This window comes from Centropristis striata, chromosome 15 (assembly GCF_030273125.1).
Source record: "Centropristis striata isolate RG_2023a ecotype Rhode Island chromosome 15, C.striata_1.0, whole genome shotgun sequence".
Lineage (NCBI taxonomy): Eukaryota > Metazoa > Chordata > Actinopteri > Perciformes > Serranidae > Centropristis > Centropristis striata.
The window spans coordinates 21872231-21892202 of record NC_081531.1 but is presented as its reverse complement, the minus strand read 5'-3'; the positions used below and the strand labels follow the sequence as shown (position 1 = coordinate 21892202).

At 40.6% G+C, this 19972-nt stretch overlaps 1 protein-coding gene across 1 annotated transcript; it reads left to right on the top strand.

The window, feature by feature from the left end:
• The first annotated feature begins 2770 nt into the window (after positions 1-2770).
• Positions 2771-17953, top strand: smg6 (SMG6 nonsense mediated mRNA decay factor). Its single transcript, XM_059351510.1, has 19 exons — positions 2771-2866; positions 4702-7078; positions 7224-7416; positions 7798-7908; positions 8078-8184; positions 8453-8531; positions 8651-8761; positions 8869-9084; positions 11307-11368; positions 11474-11619; positions 11950-12063; positions 12476-12650; positions 13051-13270; positions 13438-13617; positions 13800-13967; positions 15028-15172; positions 15332-15591; positions 15779-15860; positions 15960-17953. The coding sequence occupies exons 1-19, from the start codon at positions 2776-2778 to the stop codon at positions 16088-16090; spliced, it is 4968 nt and encodes a 1655-aa protein (XP_059207493.1). The 5' UTR covers positions 2771-2775; the 3' UTR covers positions 16091-17953.
• The last annotated feature ends 2019 nt before the right edge of the window (positions 17954-19972 follow it).

Below are 19972 nucleotides of genomic sequence, written 5' to 3'. Positions count from 1 at the left end.
GCACTGTGGTGCAGCACTGACAATCAGAACTCTGCACACATACGCTGAGGCACACAATCGCACACACTTACAGACTCATGCACACACAGGGAGACACACGCCCACCACTTCCGGCAGCCCCCCTCTCCTCCCCTCCTCTCTCCTCTCCTCTCCTCCCCTCCCTCTCTTACACCTCTCCACTGCAGACACACATTCTACAACCCCTGGTGCGCCGGTGCTTCATCAAGAGACACTGTGAGAATCAAAACTGTATGAAAAAGCATTCACACACTGAATTAATCACTGATAATAAACATGAGCAACATGTCATCTTCATCTGAGGTTTGTATCTCAAGTGCTTTAAATGTGAATTTAATTTGAAGTTTTGGGCTATTGTGTCCGTTTCTCCTTTTCATTCTGCCTGTGTATAAACTTAACTGTTTTTTTCAGCACAACCTCACCAATATGACCTGATAATTATTTTTTCATTTCGACCTACTGGATCAACATTTGGAACCCCAAAAACACACACAAAAAACGAAACATCGGATTAGGTTAGGTAAAATGAGGAGATCTAGTTCTATATTTTTATACTAAATATGTTTGACCTTATTTCCGGTCTTACTTGGCCTATCATTATCAAACAACAATTGGCAAGGAGTTTCAAGTCAGTACTTTAGAGGGAAGCTGACAGCAGGAAACAGCGTTGTTTTACAGCGTGACGTCATAAAGAAGTCATGTGCCTCCAGAGGGTTAATAAAACTCAGTAGACAGTAAAACCAAATCCTGTGCAATCGAAACATTTTAAAAATAAATAGATAAAAACATGATCTATACAATCATCTAATTAGCCCAGTTTTCTCTCCCTGTTGACTGTCTGCTTTGTGTTTAAGGGTTATAAGCAAGTTAGATGAAAGTCACTTCTTGTAAAAAGTAATCTAGTGACACGCGCTATAAGAATGTGTAGATATATGAGTGATAAATTTGCCATTCAACTCCTTGCATTAAATACTTAGTGACATGATGAAGAAACGTGTGTGAAGAAAAGAGAAGGTTTGTCACTGGATGAAGAATCGTGTGTGGGAGATTGATAGGAAGGACATGAGACTCTGTCCCTTTAATTTGGTGTTGCTAGGGAAATGAAGCTGTTTACTCTAGCAGCAGCCACAGCGATGATGTCTGTCTGAACTCTCCACGCACCCTCCTCATATCTGCACACACAGGCATGTACACTCCTAAATCTTTCTGTGTATGTTTCTGTTTTTTATTTTTGCAGTCACACAATTTACCCTCCTCATATTTCACATTAACACCATGAGAGAGACAATAGGATAAGGAGGAGATGTTGTGCTTCATTCATGTAAATTACTTAGACAGCAAAAATAGAAGAGAAAGTTCGTTGTTGGGCCAATCCTGAGGATTATAGGACAGGTAAATGAGAGAAATGAGAATAAGATGTCTTTTCTGACACCTAGTGGCAGAAGTGTGTAACTGATTGTGTATATGTATGTGGGATATCTGTCTGTCTGTTTCTTTATATAATGTGTAGACCTTTAAGCCCCCCTTCCCCCAGGCCTCATATGTAGGTCAAGGCCTACGTAAGAATTACATAACTGCATATCTCAGACTGACACATTTTGTCAAACTGTAACAGAAGATGTTTATTACAATTATTGACATAAATAATATGTCAATCATTTCAGAATTAATAATGAGTCTAATTAGAAAGCTATAAGGGATTTTACAATAGAACAACACAGCCTGGCGAAAGATTGGACAAATTTGCCCAATCATCAACAACCATTTTTATCAAACATCAAATCTGTGACTGCATAAACAGATATGGAGGCAAGACATTTGTTATTTGCTAATCTGCTCTTTACAATAAATAAGTAAATGAATGAATAAATAAATAAATAAATGCAATATGTTTTTGTTGTTGTTGTTAATTACAATAATAATAATAATAATAATAATAAGATATACGTATTCTCTCTCTCTCTCACACACACACACACACACACACAAATATAAATATGTGGTATTAGTGGTATCAGTGGTGGAAGAAGTACTCAGATATTCTATTTATGTAAAAACATCAATACCGCAGTATAAAAATACTACATTACAAGTAAAAGCCTTGCATTGAAATACTTACTTGAGTGAGTAAAAGTGCATAAGTAGGACAATATAAATGTACTTAGAGTACCAAAAGTGAATGTGCTCATTTTGCAAAATGGTCCTTTTATTATGGTGTATCTACTGTATATATATATATATATATATATATATATATATATATATATATATATATATACATAAAAGGTCAGTGAAATACACATCATATCAATGATTTACATAAGAGAAATACACATCATATCAATGATTTACAGTTCAAAGAGAATTTTGTGTTTGTAAATAAATAAATCAATAATATAAATAAAAATATAACATATAATATTATAGATACTGTCTTATTATTATTATTATTATTATTATTATTATTATTATTATTGTTATTATTATTATAGCCTATAAAAGTCGTATAAAATTAAAATATTTTATGCAGGACTTTTATTTATTTTTGAATTTTTTATATAGCTGCTTTAAGCCTACACAAATAAAGAATCTGAAACGCACTGATAGTTATAACAGTGCGCTTAGATTAAATCATAGAAGGCAGCGTACTACAATACCCGGCTGCCTCTGCGGCGCCGACGCGACTGTACGTACACTTATCCGCACCGGCCGCCGGGCCACCGTACTTTGGTTGTGTTTGTTTTCGTGAGAGCAAAGATGGCGAACGAGCTCGACAGAGTGCGAATCTCAGCTGCGGAACTCCGAGCTGATGCGTCGAATTCAATCATTATTACCAACTGTCAGAGAGGTGAGAGAAAGTCAACTGTATACGTGAAGCGAATACAATCGTGAAAAAATCGATAAATTGAAGTAACGAAGCACCCAAAGTTAGGAGAAAGTAGCCTGCGGAGTTGCTAAGTTTGTAACATGCTAATGTTGTTAGCTAGCCTGCTAGCTCCCTGTTCATTCTTTGATCCCGCGCGGTTTTGAACGCCCCCTTCAACCGTAACGACAGCGGATACTTTTTGCCACGATTTACCCCAGTTTATAATATTTCACACTGTTTTTAACATGTACTCCCTACACTTACATTATTTAATAACATTTTCCTTTATATTTTAATGTAACGGTGACGTTGAATGGTGCAACGAAAACAACTCTTCTGACCGTTAAACCTCTGAAGTCCAGGAGATTTTGGTTAAAATTTGTCAACTTCCTATGCATTAATTTCTGTCTCTGTTAACATCTTTCAGCCTGTCCTTACATCACATGCATGGCTCCTTTTTCTCAACACAAACTTTATCAGTCAGATTTTTCATTTTATTTTAATTAACAAAGTATAGAGCTGCCAGGAACCAAAAATATAAACAAAAGACACAGGTGTCTATGGAAATGTACCATTTTTTTAAAAACCATTTATACACACAAAAATAGCAGAAAAAAATAAAACAAAACTACAAAACAGTCTATTTGCATTAAATTAAAATTATTAATAGTTTTCATTGTAGAAAGAAATTTCACATATTAAAAATGGTCTAGAAACATAAATGGCACACTGAAAGCTCCTATGATTGTACTTTCAACTGGCTTTCTCAGTTTGTCTACATATCATATATAAATAAAGTTATTACTGTAAATAAAACATGTATTTTCAATAAATAGATGGACTCCAGAGGGTTAAATGTTAGAAATTGCCGTTACAGTTTCGTTTCCCGCTGAAGAAACAGCAGTTTTTGTTTCAAAGTATATAATAAGACATACTTGAAACAGTTATATTTGTGCTATATGGTTGTAGCTGCCCATTTTCCATGTTTAACGGTATTTTCACAACGTCAGTCAGGGAAATGCTGACTGACATTTTTTCTGTTTTTAAACAGATATCTTGCAGTGTTTAGTAAGGTTAGGTGTCAATAGTGTGTGAATATTCACAAATTTATACTCTGAAGATGCAAAATGATGACATCTCCAGTGACTTCCAAATAGGGCTTCAGTTATTATTATTGTTAATTTTTCTTATTGCCAACATGTCCACAAAGAAAGTCTGGTGAAGCTTGCGTGGCAGCTGTGGCTCAGTTGGTAGAGCAGGTTGCCCACCGGTCGGAGGGTTGGTGGTTCAATCCCTGACCATGGCAGCCTACATATCGAAGTATCCTTGAGCAAGATACTGAGCCCGAAATTGCTCCCGAGTGTGAGAATGATTTCCCAATGGTGGCAGGTGGCACCGTTTAGGGTAACCTCTGCCGTAGTGCAGTTCAGTCACTGTTTTTTTTTCCCGACATCCTGATAAAATACTACTAAAGCACCACATGCATATTCATCACAGATAAAAATAGCCCCCACAACTACACTGTTTATACATGTTTAGGTGATGTTTGCTCAAAATCTACTGTGCCCAGCTGATAATGTAAATTAAGCTTTGTATTTGTAGCCAGTTTTTAAAGATTTATGTCTTAAGTGGAAATAAATGGGCTTTGGATTGAGAGCCAAAGACAGGAAAGGGGAGTCGGAAAGTACTGAGAGACAGTCTGAGGCATTATTGAATCTGTTTTGTTTTTTTAATGGGCTTTGTTGACAAAATGAGAGAAACGGAATAAGCCAATCTTATTTTTTAATGCCCACACTCCATCTTCTTTCTTTCTGCAGAGGAGCAACAGCAGCACCACAAAGACAAGCAGCACAGGAAGCGTGATGGAAAGCGCCCTGAACTGCAGCGGTATAAGCCAACAGCTGGACATGGACGATGTCAGCGTGACAGCGAGGAGGGAGAAACTGGTCAGAGTGATCCCCAGGCTACTGATTCACATGACCATGATCAACCATCACAGAGTGAGAAAAGGCCTCTCTCTGGAAAAGCTTTAGAGAGACACGGGTGCACAGAGCGGGGCACCGACCAAAGGGAAGAAGACAGGATGAGAGGTGATGGTAGTAACATTCAAAACTGTGGAAAGGGCAACCTCTCGCAAGCGAAGTCAGAAGAAAATCAAGAGAAAGGCTTTGTTGAAAATGACAGAGAACACCAAGAACCTGCTGGTGCTGCCAAACCGACACGGAAAGCCCGCAAACCAGATCGAGAATTTTATCAACCCGGGAGCCGCAGGAGCGTCCAGGGAAAGGACTGTGCAGTTGGAAGAGAACAGGAAAAGCCTCCCCCTTGGAAGAATAAGCAGATAACTGAATCAGAATCCCAGCTGAATACAGGGGAAAGGGAGGGGAACAAAAAGACATCTACACAGAAGCAGGGAGGGAAAGATAAAGAAGGTAAAGGTATACAGGAAAGTTTAAAATTGTCTAAATCGAGTGAGGCAAACAGAAAGCATCGAGATGTGGAAAAACCTCCATTACCTTCTGGTTCTTTGGTGGAAAAAATTACTTGCAAAGTAGAAAAACTCAGCGTTAAAGACAAGGGTAAAGTGGGTTGTGAAGGCCAAGCTGTGAAAGAGTTGAGTGAAACACCTAATAAGGAAAGGAGAGGCCAAGGGGGAGGGACAAAAGAAGAGGAAGAAAAGGTAGAAAAGAAAAGAGAGAAGGGAAATCGCAGGAGAAGGGGAGTGGAGAAGGAAAAGGAGAGAAATCAGGATTCCAGAAGAGAAAATGATGCAGGTGGTGGGGGAAAGAGTGAACGAGGGAAAGCAGAGAAAGAAAGAGACAAGAGAGCAGTGGAAGCAGATCGGGATAACAAACCAGTTAAGACAGGAGAGACACAGCACAGCAAAGGGAGAGAGAACCGCAGAGAAAGCAGAAGAGGAGACAACAACAACTACTCCAGAGAGAAAGATGCTAAGACCGAAGGAGATCCAGGCAGGGCTGTAGAAATGAATAAATCCAATGCAAACATCACAACGTCAACCTCAAAACGCTATTCCAAATCAGATATTCGGCGCTCGCGTTACCGAACTTACAGCAGCAGCTCAGCCAGCAGTGCAGCCAGTCTGGATGGTCCAGGACTTGCGATGGATGTGGAGAGCACCAAGTGGCCGCGCTTGGACCCACGGCATAATAACAAAGAGGGAGCAGTTAACAGTGGAGATGGACAAAGGAGACATTTACAAAGCTGGACAACCAATGGGGAATCATCTACAGAATCACATGAAGGAAGTGAGATGAGTGACATAGCAGAAGATAGACGAAGGAGAAGAGGTGGGGAAGGAGAGATGAGTGCAGAGAGGCGGAGGGAAGAAAGGAACAGACCAAAGGGAAACAAAGGTGGAGGTCGGGGAATCCTCAGGGTTTCTCTAGAAAAGCAGCCGGGCACCCCGACACATACTGCAGTGTCACAACAACGCAAGCCAGGCTTGGTTCCTCGTGGCAGAGGTGGTGGAATCCTGGTCCTTCCAGCCCGCACAGACATCTCTACTCCACCTGAGGTTGGACAAAGACTTCTTTTTGGTGGAATCAGGGGAGGAGGAGCTAGCAGGACCAGAGGAGGCAGAGGAGGAGGAATGAGACGACTCTGGGATCCAAATAACCCAGACCAGAAACCTGCTCTTACTGGTACCCAATCCTCACAGCATTCATCCCTCCAGCAGCCTGTATATCTTCAGACAGGGACCGGATATGGACAACTTCACTTTCTCGACACAGATGATGAAGTTGCAGGCAGTCCTCCAGTCCCGCAGGGTGAGCACATGCGGTCTCAGCAGGCTGCTGCCATGGCCTACTACAAGTTTCAAAACTCTGACAACCCCTACTGCTACCCCATGCCCACCAGCAGCCCACACAGTCCTGGCACCACCACTAGTCAACGCTACCCCTATCCTTATATGGTGCCCTACCAAATGGCTGCCCCTAATGGTGTGTACCCAGGCCCTGGTGTGGGTCAGCTATGTGGGAATTACAGAGGAGCAGGTTATTCCCAGCCTGTTGCAGGAGGTAGTTTGACATATGAAGAGGTGGAGCAACAGGCCAGAGGAGAGCTGGCGAGACTGCTGAGGGCTGCGGACACACAGGAGCTCCAGCTCAGTAACCTGCTGTCCCGGGACAGAGTGAGTGCTGATGGACTGCACCGCATGGCCCAGCTCAGGTGAGGATTTCAGGGAAAAGATGAGTGTTGGTGACATTTTTCTGTGTGTGTGTGTCTGACATGTCTCTTTGGACAAATTTATAATATACTCAACAAAATAGACATATTGAAAAAGTTCCCTCCTGTTTTTCCTCCTGTTCTCTAGAGGTGACCTGTTGGGGCTGTACGAGCAGGTAATTCTGACAGACATAGACTTCTCAGACTCGCAGAACGTGGATCAGGCTTTGTGGAAGAATGTCTTTTATCAGGTCATAGAGCGTTTCAGGCAGCTGCTCAAGGACCCGACCTACGACAACGCCTCTCATATCAGGAACATGCTGCTCACACTGCTCGATGAGGTAAGGATTAGACAGGGCAAAGTTTCACAAAATAATGAAGTACTGATCTACAGTGTGTGTTTAGCTTTGAACATCTGTGTGCAGGAGTCATAATCTTCCTCGATGATATCAAGACAAACATTTACAGTTTCTTCCGGCACGTATTTGGATATATAGTTGTGACCATGCTTAGTATTTGGGGAAGCACTGGATAATCAGTTTTTGCAGCTTTTAAGTTCTTGAAGTGGTAAAAATAAATCAAATAAGTTGATCATTCATAACACTTTTTGGGTGTGATGATAACCTGTAAAGCTTCTATTTGTACATGCATACGTTAAAGATTACTAATAATTCACTGTAACTGCACTTCTATCCATTGTGCTCATTGTCTGTGTTTTACAGGGGGCACAATTCTTTGATACGCTGCTCCAGAAGCTGCAGACTGTGTACCAGTTTAAACTGGAGGATTACATGGACGGCATTGCTATCAGGGCTCGACCATTAAGAAAAACGGTACAGAAATACTCCTTGCAGTCTGCATGTGTTTGTATGTGCACTTAACGTGCTGAAAGAGTTATCATATAATGCATTTTAAAATTGGGTATGAATATATGATCTACATGCCTGAAATGCGCAATAAAAATGCAGCTTGTGGAATGTTTATTTTTCACTTATGTTTCAGGTGAAATATGCACTTATCAGTGCTCAGCGCTGCATGATTTGTCAGGGAGATATCGCACGTTACCGGGAACAAGCCAGTGACACAGCCAACTACGGCAAGGCTCGCAGGTATTGTGAAGTGTCTTGCACAGTCAAAAGCACAAGATGTGTATTGTCAGTCAATGGTTAGAGTCAGGAGACTACAATGTCAAAAAATTGGTCAGGACTGCAATTTTTACACTTGTTCAATTTCTCCCAGAAAGCCATTTTTCAACTAATCATGAATATTTTGGAATTTCTGTACAAGTTTATCAGCTTTTAGCTTTCTCTTGGACTTCTTTCACAAGTTTTTTTGGGATGGTATCTCATAACAGTAATAACATTTCCATTTTTGTAGCTGGTACCTGAAAGCCCAGCAGATTGCACCGAAAAATGGGCGACCATATAATCAACTGGCCCTGCTGGCAGTCTATACAGTAAGTGATGTGTGGTTTATGTAGGCATGGAAAGTTAAGAGTTAGATATTTATCTGAAAAAGTTATTTGCAGGAATAATCAGATAACTGAAAATAAGTAACTAACTTTCTTACTTACAGAAGCGGAAGTTGGATGCTGTGTATTACTACATGCGCAGCTTGGCAGCTTCCAACCCCATCCTGACTGCAAAGGAAAGCCTCATGAGTTTGTTTGAGGAAGCTAAGCGCAAGGTCAGACACAAACTTCAGTCTTTAGCTTGTGGCAAAATCGTTTTTTTCTTGGACCAATAATGTGAGGCTGCACAAGAGCTTCCTGTTTACAGACTTTGTTATTACAGACAGAGCAGCTTGAGAGAAGAAGGAGGCAGGAACACGAAGGTGGTACCAGGGGCCCGGCAGTGAGAGGGAGAGGAAGAGGGGAAGACGGTGCGCGGGTGGAGATTTGGGTTCGCCCTAGCAGACAAGCAGCAACTCCGTCCTCTAAGAGAGAAGGCAGGGAGTCCAGCAGAGACTCTGAACAGGATGGAGAGCTGGGAAGTCTCAGCGCTAGTGATGTAAGATCCCTTTCTTTCGCTTTCTAATAGTTGCATGGACATTAGCCCTGATTTATCAAATGAATGTAGAAACCAGCGCGCAGATCTGAGCGTATATATCATCTTACGACACGGTTCACGTGTGATCCATGAAACATTCATATATCACCAATCTCAGCGTAAGAATGATCGGCTGTTGATAAATGTGGCGGCTTGAAACAAGCATTATTTAAAAATCACGACATATTATAGACTGGGTTCAGAGGCCTCACCCCGAGAATTTACAATACAGAAGGATGCAATAAGGCCAAAAGGAGGATAGCAAAGTCCACAGTTTCAAATAACAACAAAGAGGAGCAAAATAGACATTTCAAGCAGACAGAAATAAGCAGTGTCGGGTGTTCATGAAATAAAAGATTTTATAGTTATATACTCAAGCAGGTTGAGTGAATATTTAAATTTGGAGCACAGACTCAGCTTTTTGATGGTAAGCAATGTTTTCAAGTAATTTTAATTCCAAAAGAAGATACATTTCTCAGAGGGAGAAAGTTAAATGCTGACGTCCAACAGGTGCAACAGAACCAACTGGTTTTATTTGGCAGGCTAAAAAGTTTCAACAAAGGAAATCACTGCTGCGGTCAGCAGTGGACAATCCAAGTCCTGGTGAGGTTGGAATATTTAATTTATACATCCGTGATATATGGCCTATATAATGTACAAATAATATTACTATAATGGAGATTATTAATAATAGAACATTAATATTAAAACTTACATTCAGTTATTTACATTTAGTAAGAATTCTGTCCCAGACAGAGGTGTGTGTGGCGACGCTTATTGGAAGTGTTTCTATTTGGGCAGAACCGGTGGTGGAGGAGACACTGACGGACCACTGGTGTGCCGGATAACTGTAAACATTTAATAGCCTCAGCTAGTAGCCTATTTAAAGAATTTCACGCTTGCAGGGTTTATCAATTTTTAATGATAAATTATATTGCCTAAACATGCTTTGGTTTGTCACCAATCAATAACAAAACATAGCAGTTGATTTGCTCCAGGCATTGATACAATAGTCTAATAACAATTCTCAGATTCAGGCGTGTGGACTTCACGCTGACTCAAATTTGCATACACAAGCTCAGACCAGAGGTGAGATCTGATCATACCCTCCGCTCACGTCCAAATTGATAAATGCCGAGCCTTGCGTACAAATGACTGTATGGCTACTGTACTGAGGGCCGTTAAGTCTAATGTGTCACTATTTTACATGTATGCACTCAAAAGAAAGTGGCCTCTCTGTGTATATTTTTTTAACAGGTATTTTTTTCATGTAATGAAAACACTTTGAGGCACAGGTGCCTGCAGATGTCTCCCACACTATTTTATAGAGAGTTAAATTTTCCCTCTCTTCTAATTTCTAATTACTTTTGCCCCATATTTTCCTCTTAGTTTTTTATCCTTTTTGAGGTTTGTTTTGGTGCAACAATTTCCCATGTATGTATTAAGTGAGTATATGAATTAAGTGGACAGTATTTATTTGTTTGCTGAATATTCTCCTCGTAGTATTTGAAAGAACAGGATGGATTTACCTGGACAACTCCTTTCAGCACTGCCTGAGTGACAATTTGGCAAATATTGCAGATGTATGGGGGACAAACCTTCTCCTGCTCGGCCTGTTGCAATTTTTACATGATTATGATTATTTCAGCTGACTGCAACCAATTTGAATAACTGTTTACTTACTAAACTTACACTTTAAATCTATTTAAATCTTTATAAAGTTTATAAGAGAATTTAAATCTAATAAAGTAAAAAAAAGTGTCTACCTAACCACAAGATTCCAGTGTTAATAAATCAATGTGCAGCAGGTGAAAGAGATGATACATTTTTTAAGCAAATTATCTTATATTGTAACTAAAAGCATGGTTTAGGTCTTATTGCAAAGCCAAAGACAATGGCATCACTGTGAAATAGGAAAAAACACAAATTATTAATGGCAGTTATTTGCATTACCATTACTTGTCAATTAAAACTCATGATTGTGACAGCCTAGCCTTTCTTTTCGCTATTTCCATTTCACTTGCTTTACTGTATAACAAATCCATTTAGTTTCTCTCCGATTGTGTGTGTTCCAACTTTATATTCTCTGTTGCATTTAGATGGTGACAGCAGCTCCAAACCTGTCCTTGTGCTTCGCCTAATACTTATTTCTTTTTCCTTTTGACCTTCTTTTTGTTCTCCAGCTAAATAAGAGATTCATTCTGAGTTTCTTGCATGCACATGGAAAGCTCTTCACTAAAGTGGGGTGAGTCTTGTGTTCCAGCTCTCTAAATAAATGGACTCAATTAGTTTGAAGGATGTTTGTATGCGTCTTTTTCTCAGTTTTTATATGAATGTCTTTCCCGCACAGCATGGAGTCCTTCCCTGGAGTTGCGAGCCGAGTTCTGCAGGAGTTCAAGACACTGCTCCAGCACGGCCCCTCACTGCTGGGCAGCACGCACATGCTGCAGATCATCACCATCAACATGTTCACCATACACAATGCTCACAGCAGAGGTGATGCTGCACACCAACATTGCCATCAAACAACAAATATTGCTTCAAAGTTTCAATGCACTGTCTGTATCTGCAAAATAATACAAAAACATGGCTGTTAAACAACTATTCTTAACCTGTTTTTAATGCTTCATTAAAGGAAGAAATGTTTACTTGTTTAAACTCTTTCATCTCAAGCTGTTCGTTCTTCAATTTACAATTGAGCATTTTGTTTTAATGTACAAATTAAATGCAATTTTAAAATGAACTTGCATGCTGGAGCTGTACACAAGTCATCAGTAATATCGATACGAGGGGTGTTGAGGAAATGCTTTTGTCTCTGTTTGTCAGGTGGAGACGGAGACGTGCGGTCCGTGTTACAGGAGCAAAGCACGGCCCTGGGTCTGGGAATGTTTGCACTACTGGTGCAGCGCTGCACAGAGCTCCTCAGGGACACTCCTGCAGGTAAGACACAGCATGCTCCACAACTACATGATATTTAGGTAAACATTAATAGAAGTGGTGTTCTTATCTATAACAGACACAGTGAAAGGACAATCATTTATACAGTACTACTGTAAGACTGATTTCAAGTTTTACCGGTCCAGGGTACCAGCTTAAACTGGTCTGATTTTATGCCATCTGGCTGAACCACCATTTGTCATTATGACATGTTCATGCAAATTTGAAACGTAGCCAACATCAGCAATCTGTGCTGATGGCATCCCAGCGGAAAACTTGTATTTCTGTTTTCCACACATAGACTAAACCCAAGCTCGCATTTCAGAATAAGTGATCTGTAATTGTACAGCTCTTATAACATTTTCTGAAATTTGATTTTGTTTAAAACAAATTGTTGTATCTTTCTGTGTGTTAGAACCAGTCCCCATGGCTGATGGAGAGGAGGAGGGAAAAGGGGAGGAGCTGGAGGGTATGGTTAGAGTCTCTGCCTTCCCATTGGACCTCAGGGAACTGCTGCCAAGTATCAAGGTCTGGTCTGATTGGATGTTGGGACAACCAGACCATTGGAACCCACCACCGTGCAGTATAGAGTGAGTACTATAAACCTGCTCTAACTGATTGTTTCTGGCCAATGGGAGTTGTTGTCTTTATTGTTGATTCATATATATATATATATATATATATATGTATGTATGATTTCATTAGGTGAAGCCTCTTCTGGATTACTTTGTTGCAAACTTATTCTCTGTAGTATCATCCGATGTTTCCCTTTTCCTTTTTAGACATTTTAATGCAGAAATGCTACATTTTAGATCTGTAAATTAAATACAAAATATTGTATTAAAGTCGCTTTAAATTGCTGCTGTTGATTTCGATCATGGCTTTAACTGGTTAGTTGCACATAAACTACACACACCAACTTTCTTCAGACAATAATCCTTTACAGTACTCATTCCTCACCATCGGTTGTGGCGTTCCCTGTCTCTCAAGCTACAGCACTGATGTCTGGCAGTGCCTGGCTGACCTGTGTAACGTGCTGGCACATGTGGACCATGAGGAGGTGCCGCTGTACAAAGTGGACACTGAAGAGGTGGAGGGAGATGAGGAGCTGACCGTGCTGCAACTGAAGGAGGACCGGATGCTCGCTGGCTTCGTGCCACTGCTGGCTGCACCACAGGAGCCCTGTTACACAGACAAACACACTGACATGGTGAGACAAAAGTGAAAGTGTATTTCATGACATTATAAAACTGCATCCCTGGCACATACTACATGGAATATTTAAATATTAAACGCATAATTCTTCTGTCAATGCCATGTACCCCTGATTGTCTTCTTCCCGTTCTCATGCTGTATATCCTCGTCCTCTTTCCTCAGGCAATAGCAGCAGATTGTAAGAGAGTAACAGTGCTGAAGTACTTCCTGGAGGCTTTGTGTGGACAGGAGGAGCCTCTGTTGGCTTTTAAGGGAGGCAAATACATCTCTGTGGCAGCGTCTCCTCCACCAAACCACTCAGTGGATACAAGGAACAGACAGGACTCTCTAACAGAGAAAGAGGTGACTGACTTTCTGCTTCTTTCCCTTGTAATATTGTAAGAATGCTACCTCTGTTTTTCGCCTGATTGCACTCCTTTTTAGACCTTGACAATATTTTATAAATTTAATTTTCAGTTAAGCCCTGTTGGAAGTTGTAGAGGCCATTTTGCTAAAAATGTGTCTTATGCATGTCTGTTTGGCAGGCTGATGATGTCATAGTCGAGGAAGAATCGTCTGTGTCAGCATCAGAGGGAGATGAGGATGCTGAGGAGGCGGGAGACAGCGAGAATGACATCAGGCAGCTCAAGGCGCGGCGTCATGTCCTCACCAACAAACTGGCGCAGCAACAGAAGCGCAGGGATCAAATACAGGTAAACCGGATGTAAGGTGTATTTCTGACTGTTCATCAGTTAAAGTCCCCCTCCGGCCAGTATTTCTTCCTGTTTAATGGTTAATGTTCTCTCTCAAACAGAGAGTGGGGGTGTCATATGTCATATGTAATCCATTACTCCGTAAGAGTGGCCACCGGGAAAGTCTCAGGCCACACCCTCTCAAAGGTCCACTCACTCTGCATGTTTCGACTACAAGTTAGCCCGTAGAGGGATTTAGAGACTCCGGAGGTGATGCGTATGGTTTTCACCGTCGCTAACTGTGCACAACATCAGCAGCTGAAAGCAGCATGGCTAATTATGCACAGACTCTCCGCTGATCATAAACATAGTGATTGTGAATTAACAGCATCGCTAACTGTGCACAGAGTGGCCAGTGCTTGTTGTAAACAAACAGAGATCGCTAAGTGAACACCTCCTGTAGCAGCAGCACATAGTACTGCTACAGAGCTAATTGTAGCTAACGGCGGCTCTTCTTAACAAGCCGGCCTCCTGCTTGTTAGTGGCTTAAGAAGAGTAAGATGGAGTCACTGGATTTGTCTCCAGTCGCTTTCTTGAAAAATAGTCGCAAAGGGGGTCTGATAAGTCGCTAAATTTAGCGTTTCGGCAAGTGATTTTTCCACCCACCAGGTTATTTACAGTAGTTTGAAAAACAGAGATGTGGCACTGAATTTGATGGATAGCATTGCACTCTCGGAAGGACACATGTTGCTGAGGTCTGCTGTTTTAAATGCGATTTTAGAAGTTTTGGAGGTTTTCAAGTCTATCAGCAGCCGCTCAGATCCCAGCACTGACACCACACCAGGATGCGCTGTGATACTTTATTTTCTATGACAGGACTTTAAAAATAAATAATAAAAAAAATATTTGGCAAATAGTGTTGCTGATCAACATTGTCCGAAAGTGACTAAGTAAAATATGCAAATAATCCTAAAAGTATCAATATGTGAAGTGCTTTATGTGAAGTATCAAAAAAGGATCGGAAATCAGTAAGTTTGCATGAGACTTGAAGTTCAAATCAAATTTACTGTGTGTTTTTCAGGCGGTGCTGCAGACAAGTGGCCAGCTGGAGCTGGAAGTGAGGCCCCTCTTTTTGGTTCCTGATACCAATGGATTCATTGATCACTTGGGAGGGCTGATGAGACTGCTCCAGTGTAGGACATACATCATAGTTGTGCCACTGATTGGTAAGACTAAAAGACAGAAACAAAAAATGTGGAAATAAATCAATGGATAACTAGTAAGAGGCAGGAATAAATTGTGGTGTTGTTAAAAATGCCCTTTGTGTCTGGTGTTTAGTGTAAAAATCATTAGATACTCATGTCGGGCTGTGTTCTCTCCCTCAGTGATTACAGAGTTAGACGGCTTAGCTAAAGGCCAGGACAACTTTGGAGGAGTAGGTATAGGAGGACGCGGCAATGGCGGTCGTGGCAACCATAACGTTAGTGCGGCCCATGTGCGGGCCGTGCAGGAGAAGGCCCGGCTTGCTGTGACTTTCCTGGAGAAAGGATTCGAGGATAGGGAGCCGTGCCTCCGAGCCCTGACAAGCAGAGGAAACCAGCTTGAGTCTATTGCTTTCCGCAGTGAGGACACCTCCGGACAGCAGGTGAGAGAGAGAATAAATGTAGCTTAAAGTTTTATTGCCTTTAGGTAATTGGGTTTGAGATTGTGCAATGAAATAAGGTTGTTGCTTTTGCTGGGGAGCAGCAGCCGACTGCTGATGGAACATGATTACTGACATCAAATGTTTGTACTGTTTTTTCTGTGACTAAGTTTTCTGTTTTTTTCCCCAGGGCACCAATGATGATGTGATTCTGTCCTGCTGCCTCCACTACTGCAAAGACAAGGCAAAAGACTTCATGCCTGATCAGAGAAGTATGTAACACTGCCTGTCATTCACTTAATTTTCATATATATGTCAAATTTAATGTGAATAAAGTCTTACGACTCTTTGGTTTGGTCCTCCACACACAGATGGGACAGTAAGGCTGCAGAGGGAGGTGGTTCTCCTAACAGATGACCGTAACCTGCGCGTCAAAGCATTGACCCGCAATGTCCCCGTCCGAGACATCCCCGCTTTCCTCAGCTGGGCTAAAGTGGGCTGAACCAGGTTCAAACTGGAACCCAAGGAACCCAACTGCTGAAGCCTGCTTGCCACTCAGCCACGAGAGAAGACACACTTAAAGCAGGAGAAGAGGAGATAACAGGGGCGAGGGAACGATTACGAAAGCGTAGAAACCATTTCTTATGAAATACAAGTAAATGTAATGAGAGAAGGGTGGTTTCAATCCGCTTTTTCCCCCTTGTGATGAAGTGTGCGTGTGTGTGTGTGTATGTGTTAAGATCAGCGAGCTTCCGCGGAAAGAGACAGCAAGACTTGACAAGTCTCAGAAAGGCTGGACTGGAAGGAAGGAAGGAAGGAAAGAAAGAAAGAAAGAAAGAATGAGGTAAAAATTGGATTTGTAAGTCCAGGCCTTGAGCCTCTGCACCTCGCTGGTGAGTGTTTACTCTGGAAGCAGTGTCAAAATTTGAGGCTGATGATAGAAAGAGGCAAAGAGAGGAGGGAGAGTGTTCGTGATCATTTAATGATTTAAGACAGCAGTGAATGGAGGCCTTAAATGGCACTTCCACACTTCTCTTAGGGCCCGGTCGCATAGACTGCTTTGGCCAGATAAAGGTAGGCGGACAGAAGCACAGCTGGAGGGTTTTTACCCTCACAGTAAAAAGTGGCTTATTGTAGTGAGAGGTTATCAAGCTCTACTGGAACCTCAGCACTTCCAAGGAATCACATGCAGGGGTCGCATTTTCTGCTAACCCAGAAAGTGCTTCATGCATGTTCGGTAACTTGGGCCGTTCCTCCTGCTTAATGCTCAAATTAATTGAGGATTGTAGGAAAATGTTTTCAAGAAGTTATCAACAAAAAAAAACATTGCTTTTTTTTTTTTTAGCACGTGTAAAAAGGTTTAGTTTTCTTCTCGGTGGCAGCTTTCTGCATTTTACAGACTCTAATAATAAGCATCTGCTTATTAAGTTTTCCCCAAAATTTTATGAATACAGATTTTCTTTTAACAGATCTGGGTGCAAATGTATTTGAAAATGTGTGTTTCTGTTTTTGAGCAGTGTAACAAATAAGGTTACTTAGTTGATGAGTTTTAAGTTCCAGAAACTTCCAGAAAAGAAAATTGACCATTTTTCAAGGATTTAACCCTCTGGAAATTCCTGCCAACACGAAACAAAAATTAGCAAGTTGTGTTTGACCCAGGTCTTCTTTATACACCCGGTGTTTGGAGAAGGTTTGGCCTTTGACTTTGATTTGCAGATGCTTTATTAACACGTACAATTAGTAATCATTTAGCTTAATTTTCTATTCATCTTTACACTGAAGTCTTTTTGTGCTTTTCAGTTCATACCACCACAGCAGTTTATCTTTCCATAAAATGTTTTGAATCACTGATATCAGTTTTTCTCTTCAGTGTGCTTTTTTTTTCATGATCATATACTCACTTTTTCTTTGGTTGAAATAGGATACATGAGGTATACTGCCCCAAATTACAGCCTGTAAACATAAGTTCAAGCAACAAGGATAAGCTGTTTGTGTTTTTGCTCACCCTGCATTGCTTTGGGAGACAGTTTCTTGAGATTCTGAGTTATAGTGTATGTTTTTGTGTGCATTTCAGACAGAGTCTGGGTGCTTACACCTGTTTTCTTGCTATTTTGCATCTTACACAATTCATCATCCACAGTGTGATTATATGGTTATAGAATAAGTCTGTAGAGGTAGCTATCCTGCTTCGTATTCGTCCTGCTTGTATAACTTCTATCAGCCGTTGATGTTTCAGTATTTGTGAGAACTTGTTGACCGGTTTATTTGTTCTGGTGCCTCTGCAATGTTCAGTACAATCTGCTGTGTTCAGTGGATCTGCTGCAGTGTTGGAGCAAGTCTAGTAAATACAGTCAATTTAACACATTTTCATCATCCATCATGACAAATGTTTTGAAGTAAAGGTTTGTACCTCAATGTGCAAATGAAGAATGTGATATTGTAAAAATGGGCCTTTATCACAGTAAACATTTTTACTCGTTATAACAGGAAAGTCAGGTTTTACTTGCGATCCCTCGATATATTCAAGTATCCTAGTGAGCTTCCATGGTGTGACAGGGAGCACAATGTCAGGACCCTGAAACTGAAGCAACTTGATCTATTCCAGCAATCATTACATTTATCATTTAAAAAACTTTACTTTTCCCTCTGTGACGTGTCAACATTTCTGCTGTGAAGATGGCCTGTAGTTGTTTTACACAATAAAATATTCTCAATATTCACATCCATTTGCTGTTGTAAAAATACAGAGCCAGATCATCCAAACATAATGTGTAGATGTCTTATCTATCTTTTGTGTACATTTTGATCATTAAATGAAAAATTAGATGACAAAAAAAATGATTTAATAATTTCTTACTTCTCTTACTTCATACATACATTTGTTGACACAATGAAAATGTAAAAGAATACATTGCAAAAGGCACACTACTCATAATAACTAAATTCTCTAAAAGTTCTATCTAAATCACTGATGTACCAAAATGTGTACATGTGTGCCCTCATGTGGTAGAGGGAGAAGAAGACAGGCGAGAGTGGTGAAATCATGAAGCCAGGTTTGCGTTTTTAATGTAGAGAATGTCTCAATTAACTGATAAAAGTAGAACGTCTCAATTAACTGATAAAAATAGACCAATATGAGGTGATGTCTAGGGCAAAGAGATGATGTGAAAAAACAGTTTGTGACCATGATTATTATCTAGACGTGCCTGAAAAGGCTGGCCTGCTCTGGTTCAGCCCTCATATTTATTCTTTGGGGTAAAAAAGATCTAAAATGTTAAACTTCCAGTGTTAATCAAGGCCCTCTTCACTTTAAATATGACCTGCAGACTTACCATTATTCACTGATATATGAAATAACTCACTCTAATATACCAATCAGCTATTTATCAATGTGAAACTTCAGAGAGCAGAAGTGGGACAGATGCATTTCTAAAATGTTGCATATAAATGGCAATAAACAAGCACAATCACAAAAAAATGTCCAGTTCTAGTTTGAATAAACATCCATGGTTGTACTCTGAGATGTATATTTTTACATTATTTGTGTCTGTGTCTGTGTCAGGGACAGAAAGTTCTGCAGCCCATCCATCCATATCATTTGCTTCAGTGTACTCCTGCGCCTGGATACAGTCCACACAGGCACAAGACCCGATTCCCATCATCATGACAACAGGGCTGCTGAGCAGCCAATCAAAGCCCTCTGAGCCCTGCTCTGCGAGCTGATTGGTCTCTCAGCCTGCAGCCTGTTGTGGAATGCCCATCTTTAACCTCTCTGCTGCCATGCACATTGCATTGGATCCTATATTTTTTCTCTCTCTCCATGCAGATTACGGCTGCTATGTGTAATCCTCAGAGATGTGTCACGTTTAGACTGACGTGAGAAGTTATTTTTGTGCTAGGACTAAAACATCTTAATGAAATGCATTCCTGTGGATGGAGGATAAACACAGGCTTCAGATACATGCTTCCCTGATGTAAACAGAAATAGGAAAATAGAAAGAAGTCTGGAGCACATAATTGGGCTTGTGCAAAAGTTGCAAAATGAACTCAGGTGTTAAGCCCTTCTGACATTTTGCATGTCATCATCTGCCCACTTTCCTGTTAAATCATACTTCATATTATATAATCATGTAATGCCAAGTCATGAACTATAAGGTATTGTAAACACATGCTTTCATAGGTTTTGAAGAGTGCAAACTGACAGGCCCATCAGAGGATGTATTAATAGTTATGCAATTATTTTTTGGCAATCAAATATTAGTCCTCATACTTGAGTAATGATAATGTTTTGGTGCAAGAAAACCCCTACTTTTCTCATATTAGGGTCCAGAACTGATATACATAAAGCTGTGTCAAAATAAAATAAAAAACATTGCAGCACATC

What these genes read in the sequence shown, in the direction of transcription:
- smg6 (XM_059351510.1), top strand. Translation starts at nt 2,776, where the DNA reads ATGGCGAACGAGCTCGACAGAGTGCGAATCTCAGCTGCGGAACTCCGA. An exon ending in CCCTGCTGGCAGTCTATACA is followed by an intron (nt 8,532 to 8,650) that starts GTAAGTGATGTG and finishes TCTTACTTACAG; the next exon opens with AAGCGGAAGTTGGATGCTGT. An exon ending in GAAGTCTCAGCGCTAGTGAT is followed by an intron (nt 9,085 to 11,306) that starts GTAAGATCCCTT and finishes TTTGTTCTCCAG; the next exon opens with CTAAATAAGAGATTCATTCT.